General features: G+C 32.7%; 3 protein-coding genes across 3 annotated transcripts; 1 reads left to right on the forward strand and 2 right to left on the reverse strand.

Annotated features, from left to right (window-relative positions):
• The first annotated feature begins 1,064 nt into the window (after positions 1–1,064).
• Positions 1,065–4,627, forward strand: LOC118034850 (exocyst complex component EXO70A1). The gene is made up of 2 exons (XM_073411760.1): positions 1,065–3,756; positions 4,298–4,627. The coding sequence occupies exon 1, from the start codon at positions 1,619–1,621 to the stop codon at positions 3,524–3,526; it is 1,908 nt and encodes a 635-aa protein (XP_073267861.1). The 5' UTR covers positions 1,065–1,618; the 3' UTR covers positions 3,527–3,756; positions 4,298–4,627.
• A 1,290-nt stretch (positions 4,628–5,917) lies between these two features.
• Positions 5,918–10,440, reverse strand: LOC118034849 (uncharacterized). Its single transcript, XM_035040274.2, has 5 exons — positions 9,920–10,440; positions 8,326–9,244; positions 7,836–7,931; positions 7,403–7,539; positions 5,918–6,511 (listed from the first exon to the last, which is right to left on the reverse strand). Exons 1-5 carry the CDS (start codon positions 10,120–10,122, stop codon positions 6,337–6,339), a joined length of 1,530 nt encoding a protein of 509 aa, XP_034896165.1. The 5' UTR covers positions 10,123–10,440; the 3' UTR covers positions 5,918–6,336.
• Positions 10,441–15,804: 5,364 nt separating this feature from the next.
• LOC118034848 (sm-like protein LSM1B) lies at positions 15,805–19,206 on the reverse strand. The gene is made up of 5 exons (XM_035040272.2): positions 18,417–19,206; positions 17,183–17,251; positions 16,978–17,093; positions 16,822–16,884; positions 15,805–16,293 (listed from the first exon to the last, which is right to left on the reverse strand). Exons 1-5 carry the CDS (start codon positions 18,475–18,477, stop codon positions 16,216–16,218), a joined length of 387 nt encoding a protein of 128 aa, XP_034896163.1. The 5' UTR covers positions 18,478–19,206; the 3' UTR covers positions 15,805–16,215.
• Positions 19,207–20,536: the final 1,330 nt, after the last annotated feature.

Below are 20,536 nucleotides of genomic sequence, written 5' to 3' on the forward strand. Positions count from 1 at the left end.
ATTAAAGAGGTTTTAAAATTTTAATTTTAAAATTAATTTATTTTTATATTTTAAAACTACTTTTACATGTTAGTATAGAAATAAATTAAAAAATAAAAAATATATTATTTTAATATATTTATAAATAAAAAAAATTAAAAAAACAATTTATATCACCGTTTTAAAAACCCCTAACTAAAATAAAACCATGTAAATCATTTTTATGATAATAAACTTTAGAATCATTTCGTGTCATTTCAGAAATACGATAAAATTATTTTAATTAAAAATATATTAAAATAATATATTTTTAAAAAATATTATTTTTACTATTAACATATCAAAATAATTTTAAAATATAAAAAATATATAATTTACAGGTAAAAGGAATAAAAAAAGTTTAAAAGTATAATTGATTTTTAAAAAAAGTACAGTCGAATGCTAAATACCACATTACATATAAATGTCTTGAAAAAAAAAAATTAAAACTATTACTTTTTAATATTGGATGGTTTTTTCTACTCAGATGGAGGAAATCTTTCGAACTCCTTTGAATTAATAGTCAAGGAAATTTATTCTCTTGAAAATGCTAGATTGATTGATATAGGAATGAGTTATTAAAATTCTCGAGGAAGAAAACTCAATTTCTATTAATAATTACATAGTAGCTTATTTTATTTTATTTTTCTAAAATCGCCATTATATAAAATTGTTAAAGAGAAAAATTACTCACCCGGAACAAAAACTAGAAATTATGTAAAACAGCACTAGCAATAGTGCAGTTAAAATGATTTTATTGAAAAAAAAAATCAAATCATCATTCATCATTATAATGTATTATATTTTTATAAGTAGTGGGCAGTAAAGATTATTTTTTAAAATATTTTTTTTATTTTAAAAATATATTTAAATATTTTTATCTAGTTTAGAAATTAGTATATCAAAACTACCTCAAAAAATAAAATAAAAATTAATTTAAAATTTTAAAAAATAAAATATAATTGTATCGCAATACAAAATAGAAATGACTGAAATTGATATTCTGGTTGAGATCTTGTAATTTAAAGAGAGACAGAGAGAGAGTAGCCGGGCTGGGCGAGATCGCCGGTATATTCTAAAAGAGATTCCGGCAGGCCAGGATGAATAGAGAAGGTTTTTTAAAGAAAGAATACTACACGTAGTTGGATTTTCTTTTCTTTGAATTCAACACCCAATCAAACGTTTCAGTTTCAGACAAAAATCCCCACAGTTGCCCTTACTTAAACCAGTCCTCACCACTCCCAAAGGCCAAAACTATACTCTACTCCAAAGTCCACACATCCACATACACGCTAACACTTAGCACCAATAGCAATCCATCTATAATCTACAGTTCCTCCTGCAAATATACCCCCACCACCATCTCCTCCACTAAAAACCACCACCATCTCTCTTTCAAGATTCCAAAGCCAATTCCTCCTCCTTTCAAGATTTTAGGTTAAAAAGGAAGCATTTTTCTGCTATATACAAAAGCGAAAACCCAGAGAAAAAAAAGAGAACACATTTCTTTCAACTTCGTATATTTATTGAGATAAATATAATACCTTTTGCTTTTTCAAGATTAAAATTTTGGTTCTTGGTTTCTTGTAGCTAGTCAATCATGGAACCACCAGAAAATTACAGCACAAGTACCTCTTTTGCAGTGCCTTTTGAAGATGCCCAGAAGATAATTCTGAGGTGGGACTCAACAGCATCAGAAGAAGCAAGAGAAAGAATGATCTTTGGTGGAGATCGTCAAGAAGTGGATCTATACTTACAAGCTGTTGATGAAATCCAAAAGTCTATGTCATCGACTTCAATATCGCCTCCTTCATCCCATCATCATGATCAAGATAGTAATAGTAACAAAGTCAACTCTGCTATACAGATCGCCATGGCTAGACTTGAAGATGAGTTCCGCAATATCCTTATTAACCATACAAGCCCGGTTGAAGTAGACTCTCTTTTCATTCCTGATCATGCTCCTGCTCCGGCTTCTTCTTTGAACCACAATACTAGTTCGGTAGGAAGCAGCAATGAATTTGATCAGGAGGAAGTTGGTGGTGGCGATCATGTTGATGCTTTAGATCCTATACAGCGTGCAGATTCGAGTAATAGTAGTGCTAGTTATCGATCTACGAGTAGTATTCGTGAGATCGATCTGATTCCTCAAGAAGCTGTAGCAGACCTTCAGTCCATTGCTAAACGGATGATCTCTGCAGGGTACTTGAGGGAGTGTATTCAGGTTTATGGGAGCGTGAGGAAATCAGCTGTGGATGCGAGTTTTAGGAGACTTGGGATTGAGAAGTTGAGCATTGGGGATATTCAGAGACTAGAATGGGAGGCTTTGGAGACCAAGATCAGGAGGTGGATTAGGGCGGCCAAGGTTTGTGTTAGGATATTGTTTGCTAGTGAGAAGAAGCTTTGTGAGGAGATTTTTTATGGGATTGGTACTGCTATCGACGATGCTTGTTTTATGGAGACTGTCAAGGGTCCAGTTGTTCAATTGTTTAATTTTGCTGAGGCAATTAGTATTAGCAGGAGATCTCCTGAGAAAATGTTCAAGATTTTGGACTTACACGATGCTTTGATGGACTTGTTGCCTGATATTGAGGTTGTTTTTGAATCAAAATCTGCTGATTCCATTCGAGTCCAGGCTGCTGAGATTTTGTCAAGATTGGCTGAGGCAGCAAGGGGGATTTTATCTGAGTTTGAGAGTGCTGTTTTGCGTGAGCCTTCGAGGGTTCCGGTGCCTGGAGGGACAATTCATCCATTGACAAGGTATGTGATGAATTACATCAGTTTGATTTCGGATTATAAGCAGACCTTGATTGAGCTTATTATGTCAAAACCATCAACTGGGTCAAGATATTCGGGTGATCCAACTACACCTGATATGGAATTTGCTGAACTAGAGGGGAAAACCCCTTTAGCCCTTCATTTGATTTGGATTATTGTGATTTTGCAATTCAATTTGGAGGGCAAGTCCAAGCACTACAAGGATTTATCGTTGGCCCATCTGTTTATAATGAACAATGTTCACTATATTGTTCAGAAGATTAAAGGGTCACCAGAATTGAGAGAAATGATTGGAGATGATTATTTGAGAAAGCTAACAGGAAAATTCAGGCAGGCGGCAACTAGTTACCAGAGAGCAACCTGGGTGAGTGTCTTGTATTGCTTGAGGGATGAGGGGTTACATGTAAGTGGGAGTTTCTCTTCTGGTGTCTCAAAGAGTGCTTTGAGAGAGAGGTTTAAGACCTTCAATGCTATGTTTGAGGAGGTTCACAGGACTCAAGCAACATGGTTGATTCCGGATTCTCAGCTTCGGGAGGAGCTTCGAATTTCTATATCTGAGAAGTTGATCCCAGCTTATAGGTCATTTCTTGGACGGTTCAGGAGTCACATAGAGAGTGGAAAGCATCCGGAAAATTATATCAAGTATTCAGTGGAGGATTTAGAGAGTGCTGTCTTGGATTTCTTCGAGGGTTATCCTGTATCTCAGCATCTGAGGAGGAGATCTCAGTGAAGGAATGGATAAGTTTTGCCGATTTAGAAACTAGGACACATTCTTTGAATTTTTTGTGAAGTGTTTGGGTGATGTGGTGCTGGTTAATAGGGGGCTGCCCTGTGCACTCTAGTTCTTTTATGTATCATCAGTTAATTTTCCGTGGATCAGAACAAGTAGAGTTCTTTGGGAAGATTTGGTGTAGCTCTCTCTTGAATAGCCAGGTCTCTCAACCTGAATGCTTCCACACTGTAAGCATGTTGTTTGTTTGGGCACCACATTCTAGATTTTTGTTCCACTTGTTCATATGGGAATTGTTGTATGTGTGATTTTCTTACTATATATTATATGAAGAATCAGTTTTCTTTTCCTAGTATCAAAATTCTCTCGGACCAATCTATTTGTGGTCCGAGTTAATGCATTTGGAAATGGAACTGGACAAGCTTTGATGATACGGGAAGGTAGTAAAGGTTGGTTTAAATATATGTAGGTAGTTCGTGTTTTTTCCATTGATCAAAGGAAATATGAATGCTAGTTACTGGAAATGACAACTGAAGTCACTAAACCTGCATTTACTGATGATGAATCTGCATAAGGTTTCTTTTCTAATTCCTATTGAGAATCTACAGAAATGACGCATGGCTATGGTGCTTGTGAGCATCACTCAACTAAGCTGTTGCATTAGAACTTTTACGATTAGATAACGCAGCTAATTCTTGTCCACTGAAACCAATTTTGTCACTTGATGATTGTCCCTTTGTTTAATTTCTGTTTACCATTTATTTCATGAAGGTTGATGCCAGATACATTTCAAGGTCGAGATCTGTCAGACAGAAAGTCCTGCAAGATATGACAAAAACTGGGACCTTCTTGTGCTTGAATAAATTTGGAAGCTTTTCATGTCACCTTTTTTCTTTAACAACGTAATCTCCAGCTGGCATTAGGGTAACTTTGACAATTTGTGGATTCAACTTTCGATTTGGTTTGGATACATAAACAATTCCTACTAGATACGTTTTTCTAATTCATTTGAACTCGGCTAGTAGTTTTGTCTCTGCTTGTTTTGCTTGAATTTAGTGACCAAGTACATCAGATATACAGTGTGTTTTTTACACTTTTAGATTGCTGGATGTTTCATGGTGACTGATTTCAAATTGAAGCTCATAGCAGCTTGCATATGAGGTTTACCACCAAGGCTAGACTATCTCCTTCTGAAAAGAGGTTTGGCTACCCGATTTTTGAATGGTTTCCATTAGTTTTATCATGTTTGCAAAGAAACTCATCACCCTTCAATCTGGGACAAATCCATCATCAACGCAGATTGATGGCTTCTTGTTTGATAATGAAAGGAACTGAGAAACTGAATTCTCCTAGTTGTCTCTACTCCTTGCCTCCCTTCACTAGATCACCAAAAGTGTACGGATTAGAGACAAACAGAAAAAACAAGATAGGGAACAGGTCTTATCTGGTACCGTTATTTGTATGAATCTAGACCCAAACTAAACTAGCAGGGCTATTATTGCCTTTGTTCAGTAATCAGTACCCGTGTCCTCTAGGGTAGTGGACTCCAGGCCAACTCTTTCTTCAAGCAGGCAGAATAGTCGAACCATCTGGGGTGTCCGTATGATTTTGTGCTGTAAATTTGAGGCATGGATGAATTAACAATCAGTGATTTAGACCAGAACAGTCTTGAATTGAAGCGACAAAGACCCGGTTGTATCACAACAGATTTTTTTAGTTTTATGTTTTTTCCTCAAATAGAATTGAACGAAGAGGCGACATATGTAGTTAATGAAACTATTTTGGAACTGAAATTGTCTTGTTACAATTATTAAAAGAAATAGTTTTCCATTTTATGCAAAGATGGAATAGTTTTTGCCTGTAAATGCTGTTCTGGGAGCATTTCTTGTTGTTCCATTAGCTGATAAGCAAGAGATCGGAAAGTTCTGGTAGAGAAGTTTGTCATTATCTCTCTTCTAAGAATGCTGAATTCTTCTTCTTGTTCACGTCCTCTCTTAATGCTAATAGATTTACTTACATCTAAGAAAGAGACAGGAAAAACATGAGACATTTCCGAAAATAGTCAAATGAAACTAATCACAAGAGGATATTTGCGACAACCGAATAGCTAAAAGTTGGAAAATTAAGGCAAGTAGAAGGGGAGAATCAATCAACTGCTAAAATATTAGAGATTATAAAGCAACATGCAAGCAAGTCAACAGTCATTTTCTTTCTGGTCTAAATTTGCATCAGCCAAATCCCCCACTCTAGCAACATCCTTTGGATGCTTACTAGCTAAGAAATCTGTCGGTCAAACCCACTTCTTCAAGCATTTGTAGGGGACCCAAAACAAATTAAGCAGAAATTTTCCCTTGGCATTCTTATTAACAAGTGACAACTCCGACATGGTCCTTTAAGTAAAAATACAGAAGTCCTCATAGCACTTTTTTTCATATAGTTAGCATTCCCCGTATGCGTAAACATGGCTAGAGAACTACAATCCAATAAGGTATCAAAACTTAACAAAAATATGCTCCATCGTTTCCTCTATAACCAATAATGCACATTCAAGGATTACTGTAACAAGTACATAGAAATCTTATCTAAAAAAACGTACATAGAAATACCACGAGCAAAAATGATAAACAAGAACTGAAGAAAAGCCATCCTATTGCAATCCCAAAGTAGACTTTTGCCTTGTATAATTTTGCTCCTGCAGTAATTCTCGATGCATATTTAGGGAGTGATAGATACAACAATAACAGATGATTGCACCTGCTTTAGAGCGATGATGGCACACCTGCTTTAGAGCTTCGTAATTGAGATTTGCATTACTGTGTCTTATCTTCTTCCGAATCACTATTTGATGCTCCATTGCTGGCTTGCACTGGTCTAGGTTCCAGTGAACTTCGAACATCTTTAGAAGGTATGGTGGATGGTTTAATGAGTGTTAAAGTACCATCATCCCTATCGAACTCATCACTTGCATCATCTGAGTAAGCGTATCTGTCAAGAAATCAAGAAATGATCAAGGAGAAGACAGTAACAAAATTAAGGTAAAGTTGATGCCCCAAGATGATCTTTCTGTCAAGAAATCAAGAAACAATCAAGAAGACAGTAACAAAATTAAGGTAAGGACGATGCCCAACCTAAGAAGAAGATCTTTCATGCTGTGGCAGTGTTCCATGATAAGAGCACAAGTTTACTTGGAAAAGACATGATTCTAATTCATTCCATATAACAGAAAAAGCATTTACGTTCATATGGAAATGACCATATCCATATATTTCAGTAAGACAGGAGTGCTTAATAACTGAAAGACAGAACAAGAAGAAAAAAAGTGCACAAGCATGTTGGATGGGTATTCTGTTTTCATCTTTAGGTGAAAATAATGGTACGACAGTATTAAGCTATGTATTTATAAAGTAAATATCTTTAGTGCCAATCCAAGCAAACTGTAAATTCATCATTAAGTTCCTGTTGTCCCAAAAATGGTGACAGTTCATGAAGTTGATTGAAAACACTTTTCATACCCTGTTGTTGCTGAACCTCATCTTACTTAAGGTGTGTTTCCAAAAAAAATTAAAATTTTTTTTTTTTTGCTTAAAATGATTTTTTTTTTAGCTTGTTTTGATATGCTAATGTTAAAAATTATTTTTAAAAAAATAAAAAAACTTCATTTTGATGTATTTATAAGCGAAAAGCACTTTAAATCACCACCGCTACCACAATCTCAAACAAGTTAACACACCAGGTTAATACATAAGTGAAGCACCAACCTCTTGTAGACCATTGTTGGGGCTATTAAACATTGACATTTCTTGGAGGTTGAAAGAGATTTAACAATGACATTATGGTATAAAAAGGGGAAGGTCTAGCATAAAAACTATGCCTTACCGCATTGAGTTCTGAGAGGGAGCCCAAAGAGCACAGATGACACATAGGAGAGAGAAGGAAAGGACTCGCCAGAAAGCAGGGATGACCCACGCATTCTGCCAGCGCTCATTATAAACATCATTTGCTTTGAAATACAACTGCAAGTAGAAAACTACAGAATTTAATGACAATGGAATTCCATGAATGAAGTTGGATCAGTAAAACATTGCACAAACAGTTCTCTTTTTTTCCTCAGTTTTGATAAAAGTACCAAATACAATACAGTTAATTTGAAAATGTCGTGTCTTATTCACAATTTAAGCCATCCCATCCTAGATTTTATCTGTTATAACCTGTCCCAGAGCTTTGTAAAACTCAAATAGCTTACAAAATCATTGCAGTCAGAATGCAAGAAACATAGTTTTATATTTAATAAGAAATTATTGTATATTACCTCATAGCATATCCAACCCACTGACACAATAACTGCTACAGCAAGAGCATTAGTGAATTTCCGGTATATATCCAGCTTGACCATCATCCTTTTAGCCTGTGACATCAAATGAGGAAGGAAATGTTATTATTCAAGTTCACTTTCATTGCATTTGAACACGCACACATGTAGTATCAGAAACTCTGATGTTTAAATGCATGTTACATGATTGATAATCCAGATACTCTGCTTCTGATTGAATTTATAGATTACCAAATCGTCTGATACAAAGGGTATCAAGAATAGTTCAAATCAACATGTAAAGCAATTAACTAAAACCATATGAAGTCCATAAGTTAAAACAATGGAATTCTATGTTTTCTGCATCAAATAGTAGCTTTAATAGTCATGTGTAAAATAGTAATCTATCCTATCCAGTATCCATTACAAGCTAAGAAGAAAAAAAGGCATTGCTGTGAATAAACATTATTCAGAATGTCAAACCAAGTACCTGAAGCTTATTTAAAGTTGCAGAAAGAGACTTAAATATCCAAATAATAATGAAAGCATCCAACATTGACACAGGAAGCACCAAAAAAAGTCTGGCCCTCCCAGAAAGGTCACTGACAGTGCCAACATTTTCTACCAATTCAAGCACTTCAGATGCCACAAAAAAGGTCACTCCAACCAGTATCACCTTTGATGTAAGACCACCTAAGGTAGGTCTCACAACACCATAGCCCATTGAAACCATCAGAAGGACAAGGCGTGCTACTGTAAGTTTAATAGTACCAAAAGTAACTGCCCATATAGTGATACCAGTTGGCCTAATGCCAGTCTCGTTGAATTCAGCATAGTCAAAATACCAGAAAGCCATCTCAAACATGCCCAGTGTTATCACCAATGTTATGCAATTTTGCAATGGAAAAACTTCTCGCCAGAATCTTGCATACTGAGAGAACCAGAATAATCCAAGTATAACAAAAGCAAGGGACATGAACCCATAAAATCTCATTAAAGGTGCCATTCTACCAGGTAAATAGCCACTGGGATTTTTCCATATAGTTTTCCCCTCAACAACTACCTCTTTAAGATTAGGATCACAATGCATGAAATACAAATTATACATCCCAGTACTGGATATCTGTATTGATTTTGATGGGAATGTTGCGACAAGCTCGTCTATGTTGAATGAGACACCAAAGACTTGAGGCCAGCTGGGATCTTTTGTTGAAGGACGATGAATGATTTCTCCTTCTGAACACACACCCAACTTTGCAAGATCAGCTGTGCAGCAGACAGCTCTTTGACCACCATAGGCTGAACCACCAACTAACTCTCGATCCTCTACCTCAAAAACAATAGCTTGTACCAACCCCGAACTAAAGTTAGAAAATTCCTGAGTTCTCCGGAATGTAATCTTTTCAAAACTGTTGACAAATGACCACATAAAATTAGTCATTGGGAATAAATGATACTGAGAATATAAAGCACGATGCTGTATTTGATACAATATAACAACCCAGGCTATGCATTGAAAGTTGTATGATAATGAGACGAATTTTGATGATGAATTCCAAAAATAACATAGAAATACAAGGTCCTGAACAAGCCCAAATTGAACCAGGTACCAGATGCCCAGGTTAGGAATTTAAACTACTAAGCTCAAAAGTAGCAAACCCATTTTAACCCTTTGCGACACCGTGAGTAATAGAATCTCAATATTTAGCTTCGGAGGATAATTCTCTATTCTATGTTAGAATTGATAAAGTTTACAATCTGTTCTCACTATATGCTTACATGATTTAAGACCACATTGAACCCTAATTCATCTTGAAAACCAATTAGTTCTTGTGGAGTGCATTATCTACTCCAATTCTAAAACTTGACCCACAATGGCGTACATTTAGTAGATTATTCATGACAAAAATAAACTTTGGCATCTTCTCAGCAAAAAACTATCTTTGTTCTCATTTCTACATCACATGTGTAAGCATAACTATTTATAACTCCAAGAAGCAAGAGACCTAATCATAATTACACTTAACACACACTTAGATATACAAGGTAAGCATGCAGATTGTGGAGAAATGAATAAGAATTACCGTATATAAGAGTCCCCATTAGCAGGAAGGACACTATTCTCATTGTGATTTCCAGAGTAAATCCCTTCACTGCCACCATGAACAACAAAGGCATTACCTTTGCCCACAAATCTCTCTCCTTTATACTCATGAACTGAACCTTCAACAATCAAGCTCATAAACAACCAAACACACAACAATATTGATCTAAGAACCCTAAACATTCTTCCAGAGAAAGACAGAAAATGGGTTTGCGAGTGTGTCTTGGTGTTTCTGGATCTGCAAGTTAAGATCTTGCTGTTTAGTTGCTAAAAATGTCAAGGTGTCTATGAAGTGTAGACTTTAACAGTGAGATTGGAGAAATGATACTCTATTTATATTACACATGCACCAGTTTCTTTGATTATTACTAATAAATAATGAGAGTCTTGGAGCCATCGGATGTTTAGGCTCCTGGTGGTTGAGATTATGTGTATGGTTGTGATCCTGTTTGGCACCATTCGTTCTGTATATATTGTTGTATGGGAAAGAGACAAGGTGTCGGTTTCTGGCTTTATGTTACCGTCTTTTCCTTGAGAAAAATGAATAGAAGTGATAGTAATCTTTTTCGGACAAATGGTTTGAGGCAACATATGTTTCCTGACATTAGATTATGTATATATATTGGTACGCTGTCAGACGCCATTGATTAATGTCAAGAGATCTTTCAGTCCATGCAATGTGAAGGAAACTGGGCACCAACCAAGTCGTCGTAAGTTGAGTGAGTTTTCCTTTGCCAATAGATCTTTCATGTAAAGTAGTTGTTACCACTACTACCCTTCTTTTGGATCAGCCAAAAAGGCTTTCCATCATTTACTTTTGAATATCTTTTGTCTCGGTGTGATTATTTTTTAATGCTTAAGTTACTTCCTTGTTTTTTTCGGTTTTTTTTTAATTAATTTGGGTGCTTAAGTCAGTTTAAGTGTACATTTACTAATATTACAAGTCATAAAATTAATGATTATGTAAACCTTCAATGACCATAAGGTTTGTGGAACTCAAACTGGGAACATTTAGAAAGCAAATCCATGGTTTGATAAGTTAAATTATACCTCTCAGGGTTGTTTTCAGTAGCCCTCAAAGTTTTTTTTTTTTTTTTTTTCAGTTTTTGATCTTGTAGGTGGTTGTTGTAATTTTCACTACAATGGAGTACCTAGGATGACAACATATTTTTCATATTTTTTTCATAGTGATTTGACACTATAATATTTTTTTTAAAAAAATTACAATGTTAGATCTTCTAAAATCTATAAATATAATGATGAAATAAAAAAATCAATGAATTTTTTTTTTTAAAAAAAAAAACAAAACACCAACACATCCAGGTGAGGTAGTCAAAACTCGTAAGAGAGATCATGTGAGCAAAATAACATAATAGAAGGCAAAATAGTGGGTTGACCCATAACCCAAGTAACCCAAGGCTTAGGACAAGTTGGGTTTCAAAAGAAATTTGAGGAGAATTGATCCATTGTGAAATGATAAAAAATACGAGTTGACTCATGACCTAGTTAACCTATGACAAACCTAGTTAAGATCGGGTAAGAAATCATTAACTACTTTACTTTATTTTTTTTCAACATGATGTCATCCTTCCTTCTTTTTTTTTTTCATTTGATTTGAGTTAACTTAAGTTAACTCTCCTGATATATGACTAGTACTTACCCCGGATTGACTCCCAGAAAATAAGATGACAACCTAAAAATTTGAGTTAAATAGAAAGATCGAAAAGAGAAATCAAATTAAAAATAAAAAATCAAGAGAATGAGAATAAGAATAAAACTTGACGGAATTTAAAAAAATCAAGATTATGAGCCCAATGATAAAATTGAAAACAAATTAAAACTTGATAAAAGAGTTGAGAATCAAACTTAAAAATCAAAACATTAAGAGTCAAATATAAAATGTCATACAATAACAGTACAAGTTATTTTTTTAATGGCCAACACAAAATTCAATGTGGAGGAGAGAGAGAAGAGGAAAAGAAAAAGAAGGGGCGATTAGAGCCAAACCGTCCTTCAAAACACCAAGCGCGTGCACCCCTCATGGAAGGAGGAGTCATGTTACTTCAAACGTTATGGCGGAAGCTGGTGTTCATCCACTTGATGGTGACCAATGTTCCGCTCAGAAAGCTTGGAGCCATCTCACACGCTAGCTCATGACATCAATATTTTCTTAAAATATTTTTAAAAAATAAAGAAAGATTGAATCGCCCTTAACCCAACTTAATAAATAAATAAAAAACCTATAGAAAATGACAAAAACATCCCTTAATGCAAAGCTTAGAAAATTTTATTTTAGGGTTAATTTAGTAATTCCAGAATTTAAAAAATGTAAAGAAATGAGAAACCCCTTAAAATAATTAAATGGAAATAACTTTCAAGGAAAATTAAGTAATTTAATTGTACCATTAAAATATGATATTACTATAATGACCATCAAGAATTTGACAATAACATTTGAACCCTTATGAAATTACTAAACTATCCTCGTAGTAGCCATGTTGTTTAGGGGTAAAATAATAATTTCACTGTGAAAAACACAATAGAAGGCAAAATAGTGGGTTGACCTATGACTCAAGTAACCCAAGCTTTAGGACAAGTCGGGTTTCAAAAGAAATTTGGGGAGAATTGATCCATTGTGAAATGATAAAAAATACGAGTTGACTCGTGACCTAGTTAACCTATGACAAACCTAGTTAAGATCGGGTAAGAAATCATTGACTACTTTACTTTATATTTTTTCAACATGATGTCATCCTTTATTTATTTTATTTTTTTCATTTGATTTGAGTTAACTTAAGTTAACTCTCCTGATACATGACTGGTACTAACCCCAGATCGACTCCCAGAAAATAAGATGACAACCTAAAAATTTGAGTTAAATAGAAAGATCAAAAAGAGAAATCAAATTAAAAATAAAAATCAAGACAATGAGAATGAGAATAAAACTTGACAAAATTAAAAAAAATCAAGATTATAAGCCTAATGATAAAATTGAAAACAAATTAAAATTTAATAAAAGAGCTAAGAATTAAAATTAAAAATTAAAACATTAAGAGCCAAATATAAAATGTCATACAATAACAGTACAAGTTATTTTTTTTAATGGCCAGCATAAAGTTCAATGTGGAGGAGAGAGAGAAGAGGAAAAGAAAAGGAAGGGGCGATCATAGCCAAACTGTCCTTCAAAACACCAAGTGCATGCGCCCCTCATCGAAGGAGGAGTCATGTTACTTCAAACGTTATGGCAAAAGCTAGTGTTCTTCCACTTGATGGCGACTCATGTGCCGCTCATAAAGCTTGGAGCCATGTCACACGCTAGCATGTGACATCAATACTTTCTTAAAATATTTTTAAAAAATAAAAAAAAGATAGAATCACCCCTAACCCAACTCAATAAATAAAAGAAAAAAAACATATAGAAAATGACAAAAACACCCCTTAATGCAAAGCTTAGAAAATTTTATTTTAGGGTTAATTTAGTAATTCCAGAATTTAAAAAATGTAAAGAAATGAGAAACCCCTTAAAATAAAAAAATGGAAATAACTTTCAAGGAAAATTAAGTAATTTAATTGTACCATTAAAATATGATATTACTATAATGATCATCAAGAATTTGACAATAACATTTGAACCCTTATGAAATTACCAAACTATCCTCGTAGTAGCTATGTTGTCTAGGGGTAAAATAATAATTTCACTTTGAAAAACACACAATGAAGTACTGAGCTCTTTTAGTTTTATACTAGTATATTTGCTCATGCTCCACTATGAGTTGAACGATTCTTTTTTAAAATTTAAAAATAAATGTTAAGAGTAATTTCATTGTGAAAAACACACAATGAAACACTGAACTCTTTTAGCTTTGTACTGATATATTGCTCATGCTCCACTATGAGTTGAACTATTCTTTTTTAAAACTTAAAAATAAATATTAAGAGTGGAGAATTTTTTGGTAGTATCATTTAATTGAATGATCTTGAAACCTGTTAATCCGATTCCTTGCCTAGCTCGAGTCTTAAATTAAACCACATGGGAGTTAATCCAAAGTGAATCATTCAATTTAATAGGCATAAAGACAACTTGAATGACCAATAAAAATATGATATAACTTTTAAAAAACCTTAAAATGACATTTTTTTTTTAATATGAGATAATACCATATTGAATCAACCTCGGTCACCCTATGACCTGAGTTATGAATTTTAATAAGTTTAATAACTATTTTGCTCTTGTAAATTATTTTTATTTAATTTTATGATAAAATTAAATACTTGCAAAATCAAACACTAAACATAAATAATGTGTTTATTTAAGATCGTTATAACCTTATATATAGTAGAAAAAAATAAATCATGAATTCCATTTCCCAGCCAATCCAATATTAAAGAAAAGTGAAATAAAGAAAAATAACAATTAGAAAAAATAAAGGAACAAAAACTATATATATAGAAAAAACATACGAGATTTGATGGGTAAAAATGTTAAACCTATGATTAGGATAATTCAGGTCAACATATCAAACTCACAAAACAGGTAATAGATTCCATTGAGATTAATAACTTGTTTTTTTTTTTTTCTAAAATATTATTTATTTAACTACATCATAACAAAAACAAACAATTGCAAAGTCAAGTGTCAAACCAATACTGAGATAAATTATGTAACCTAATTCTTAATTAGTTGATAAAATTAGAAAAAATAAATTTTAAAAATAAAAAAAAAAGTTGAACTCGTCAAACCCGTCAACAAGCTTATGAACTTTTTAAAAATTTAATAACATGTTTGTTTTCTAAAACCTTTTTTTTAACTATATAATAAAAAAAAATACAAACAATCACATAATTAAGTTCAATTAGAAAAAAAAAAAAAAAAAACCTTCAGTAAACCTGTGAATCAGGGATACCTTGTCAAGCTCGCAAACCGGGTCATTAACTCCAAAAAATTTAATAACCTAGCATTTTTTTAAATCATTTTTTATTTAACTATTAAAAAAAAAAATTAAACTATACTATGATACTATAATATTTTTCTGATATCAACTCGATGCCTCTAAATCACAATGAACACATCATATAAAGACTAAATCACAATGAACGGGTAATAGATTCCATTGAGATTAATAACTTGTTTTTTTTTCTAAAATATTATTTATTTAACTACATCATAACAAAAACAAACAATTGCAAAGTCAAGTGTCCAACCAATACAGAGATAAATTATGTAACCTAATTCTTAATTAGTTGATAAAATTAGAAAAAATAAATTTTAAAAATAAAAAGAAAAGTTAAACTCGTCAAACCCGTTAACAAGCTTATGAACTTTTTAAAATTTAATAACATGTTTGTTTTCTAAAACCTTTTTTTTAACTATATAATAAAAAAAATACAAACAACCACATAATTAAGTTCAATTAGAAAAGAAAAAAAAAAAACCTTCAGTAAACCTATGAACCAGGGATACCTTGTCAAGTTCGCAAACTGGGTCATTAACTCCAAAAAATTTAATAACCTAGCATTTTTTTAAATTATTTTTTATTTAACTATTTTAAAAAAAATTAAACTATACTATGATACTATAATATTTTTCTGTTATCAACTCGATGCCTCTAAATCACAATGAACACATCATATAAAGATTAAATTAAAAAAAATCAATAAAAAAGGATCACAATGTAATGATAATAATAATAATAATAATAATAATAATAATAATAATAAAAAACAACAATGTGTAATTCACAGTGCTAATAGGAATTCCATTACCTTAGGTACGATTTTGGGCCATAATTCCAACTTGTACTTTTGGTAGATAAACTTATTAGCACCTCAATCTTTCTCCAAATATAAAAAGAAAGAAGAAGAAAGTAGTCTTGAAACAAGAAGTTTCTTGATGTAATCCTGCAAATAACTGTGATCACTAACAAGCGAATTGTATACAAGATCTCCTGCATAGGTCCACACAGTCCATCCAAACAAGAAAGGACACAACGAAGGTGAGAGATATGACTTCAAGGATCTATTTTTGAGGTGCTCTTGTAATTTTTCTGGTTATAACTGAAAAATCCAGTTACAATTTGGTAGCCAATGGTATCAGTGAACTGCTAACCTTAACTTGAGCATAAAATGACCTTGATAACAAGCACTGAATAAATTTCTCACACATTCTTTGCAAAATGTTACAGAAACTACGAGAAAATAACATCCAACCTAATCATATCTCCTAAACCTCTGCCCGCTAAAATATGCGCAGATCACAGCCTGGATGTAAGAGATGCACTAGTCCAAATCAAGGAACTCCATTCTTTTCCGCATTGTACCTTTTAGATCTGTTGCCTCCCTTTCTGCTTTCTGCGCCTGCCAGAATTAAAAGTTCAAAATTATTACAGTAAAGATGAAAGGCAGCTGATATATACGCATCTTTCCCGTGCAGAATGAGAGACTCCTAAAAAAAATTTCGTGAGAACAACGGAAGGAAATTCTGACATCTCTTTGTTAGTTTAGCAACAGCAGCAGGTTCTTGACACAAAAATAGTGGCTACCTTCCCACGTAACTGCTTATGTGCTTACATGGTAATTTTAAAATGACAAAATGCTTATCATTAGCTTAATCAAGGTCAAAAACATGCATGAACACATTCGTGCACATACAAAGCCACCTTCTTATGTCCACCTTCAGCAAAATGCCGTGTCAAAAAACCTTGCCTAAAATGTCAAAACTAACCACAAAACTGGCATCCAAATTTACCAATTATATGATGAACAGTTTTTTGTAGACTTTATACTAGGAAACAATGGAAAGGTGGGAGTTATTTGGACCTAGCGTGATCTTTCAGTCTTTGGAATTAACTTCTTAACAAAAACACATTATTGAGGAAAACTTACCCTTCTAATCTCTGCTTCTGAAACACGAGTCATATGTGGTGGAAGCTCCTCCCTCTCCAAATCCTAGCAAAGCAAAAGGAAAATGTTAGAAGAATACAACAAAGTATGCACCAAACAATATGCTGTCAGCAATCAAAGAAATCAATCACATCATACCAGCTCTCCAATTAAGACAACATTCTCCCCACGAATCACATATAGACCCAAGTGGATGTCGCAATAAAGGTCACCAACAATAACTCTTTCACATGCACCTTCAAGGACAGCATTGGCTGCATATGACCAAAAATTTTGTTTTCAGATATCACAAATCATACAGTAGCAAGTAGAACTACGAACAATGAGAAGGAAGAAAATTTACCAAATTGATCAAAAGAACGAAGTAATCCCATGAGCTTTCGGCCATCTCGAAGAAGCACAAGAAGCTTCTCTATAGCATGAACAAGAGCATGGGACACCAATCAAATAAGAACAAAGGAAAAGTAATCCACAGTCCAAAACACATCAATTAATCCATTTGTATCTGAATTCCATGCAGACTTTCAGCACTGAATATTTAGAGTTATATGTCTTGATTTCATTCATATATCTAACATGACTACCAGAAAGAAATATTTTAGAGAATAGGAAATCATCAAGACAACTCTACAAAAGAAAATTGGGTAATATAAGACCATGAAGCCATTTTAGTTCATTGGCATCTGCACATAACCCATTGTTTTTTGTTTTAAAATAAGCCATAACCCATTATCTTAACACTTTCTTTTAAATCAATATCAATTGAATGAAAAAAAATTATTATATTCCAAAGTCGGGTTTCATAAACAACCTTTTGTATTGCAAAACCTAAAACAAGAAAGGATGTATGTGGGTTTGGCAATGCATAGCAGGAAAGCTCAACAATCACCAAAGCAAATAAACAAAGCTCCTACTTTTATTCAGAACAAAAGAATTTTATCCCATTCATTAACAGTTAATTTCCAAAATCTCGAGCAAGGAGAACAGAAGCACAAGGGAAAATAGAACCCAAAATTTAGGAAATAGCTAAACAGTGCCACTGGCTGACACAATAAGGCCATGCTGGGATATGCCCATGAAATTCCAATTGGGAAAAGGATGGCCCCAATCATTTTCCCTAACTGCATGTTAAAGAGTACAAATCCATGTACTAAAATAGCTCTCAAGATACCGAAAGCATGCTCCCAAAAAAATGCACTAAAGAAACAGAATCACAATATAAGCAATAATCAAGACTACTGAAAATACATTTTCACAACTCTGCTCAACCGAACCAAGACCACAAGCCAATTAAAGTATTAAACGCAGTCAGCTATAAATTTCAATATGGAATTAAAAAAAAAAACCAAAGTAGCATAATATTGCTAGATAAACAACATACTTAGACGAAAACCAGACAATTCCAAGAACAAAATACCAAAACTGCAAGAACCCACTCCTTTCCCAATCTTTTGGCATGCCTACACACTAAAAAAAAGTCTTATTTCTTAGGCAATTATTGCAAAGTTCCAACTTTAAGCACAGTAACAATCCAAAGAAAATTGCAAGCGGGAGAGAGGGAAAGAGAAAGAACTTACTATCAAGATAGTTGGCAAGAGAAGTAGAGAGGTAGATATCTTCTGGGCCTGCCCAAGACATTGATTGATAATACTTTCAAGATATTTACTCTTAAGTTGTAAACTTTTCGGTACTCCAAAAAAACCGAAAAATTCTTCAAATACCAAGCAACAAAATATGGCATTGGCTGCCCCCAAATTCCTCTTTCTTACCTTTAACCACGCACACAGACGCAACAACAATTCTCTCTCTCCGAAACAAAATGAATTACAATCAACCCACCAACAAAAAGAAAAACCCTAACTGATTTAACGAACAAGAACCCCTTTAATTTCCCAGGAATTCAGATTCCAAATTCTAACTGTACTATTTGAGAAAAAAAGAAAGAAAACCCTTCAATAGAATATTGTTGTCCGGATCCAAGAAAAGAAAAAACCAAAGAGAAGGGGAAGTTTCAGAGAATTAATTCTGTCCCCGGGTTGAAAGAGCAAAGTGGTGGGCTTGTAAAAAGAAAGGCACTCAGATCCAATCGTACAGCCACCAAAACAGATCAACAAGAGACAGGGGGAATTTTTAAGAGAAGGTAAGAGAAAAATAAATGTGGGAAATTGCTCATTAAAGGGGATGCTTATGTTTTTATTTTAGTTAGGCAGGCATGGTGAGAGGAGTGGGAGTTGAAGATCCATGCGAGGACAGAGGAGATGTTCTTGTTTTGTGTGTTAGGTTCTTCCTCTCCCATATGGTTTCCTTTGGCTCTCTCTGTTTTGATTGATTAACAAAGGTTTTTCTTTTTTTACACTATTATTACTGAGAAAAATATATTTTGACAAAGGCTCTTCCTCTCCCATATTTTACTAGTAAATTAAGAAGCGCAAAATATATTTTGACTAGTAATATTAAATATTAAGAAAATTAAAAAGAGTTATAGCATCGTTAAATTATAATCTTAACGTCAGACTTAGCAACTGTTTATGTATTTTATATATCATAAAGAAAAGATTATTTATTCAGGTAAACGATTGAATTTGTCTTAGGTTTTATTTTTTAATATTTTAAAAATATATATTTGTTTTAAAAAAAATCAAGTTGATATTTTTTTAAGTATGTTTTAATAATTTTGATATGCTGCAAGTAAGTGTGATAACTTTTATTTTTAATATTTTCAAAAAATACATTTGCCTTAAAAAAATTAAATTACATTTTTTTTAACGTGTTTTTTTTAATATAATTTTAATATACTAATATCAAATTAAAAATATATAAAAAATTATTTTCATATATATTTAAAAAAAACACTTTTAAAAATGATTATTTATCACAATACTAAATACACATTTAGTCATATAACTTCTGCTTTTTACACCAAACCCCATATATAATTGTATTTCAAACTTTTGTTTTGTAGAAGTTAGAATAATTTATTTTTTATTAACAAAAACCTGACTTGTTTTTTATTTTACATGTAAAAATTTATCTTGCAACAATTTTAATTAAACATATATTTTTATAAATTTATTAAAAAAAACTACAAAAATAATTTTTTTAAAATCAAATATGAAAATTATTACATTGTTAAACACACACTTATTAATAATCTCAAATCCATAATTCTATGTTTATTTAAAAAAAAAAAACCATTCTTTTTTCCTAATGTTTACCATCATTTTACATTAATATACAATACTAATTGTTGTGAGCTTCACTTAACTCCATCACAATCATAAGTCATTTGTATACTATTAAGCTCGTTAGGTTGAGCATTAATAACAAAAAATAAAATAAAATGTGTGGCCATTTCACATGCATCTTATTTTGTATATTTTCATATTTTAGCAGTGTTGATTGTAGCAGTGTCATTTTTAATTTTTTGTTTTTTTTCCTTTCATTTTAGTTATCAAACTTTCTTTTCCTTTAATTTAATTCTTTTATAGCTAAATTATTAGTCCAATTACTCCTAATTTACTAAGGACAAGATTCAAATACAAGGTAACAACTTCAAAGTTAGTGAGAAAAATTAACTTTGATCCTTTCACTTTTCAATAGATATATTTTCATTCCCTTTAATTTTTAAATTCAAATTTTGTTCAAAACTTTTTTATTTTTATTTTTCAATCTTTGTGTTAAAGAGGGGAGAGAGATT

Source organism: Populus alba, chromosome 1, assembly GCF_005239225.2.
Source record: "Populus alba chromosome 1, ASM523922v2, whole genome shotgun sequence".
Lineage (NCBI taxonomy): Eukaryota > Viridiplantae > Streptophyta > Magnoliopsida > Malpighiales > Salicaceae > Populus > Populus alba.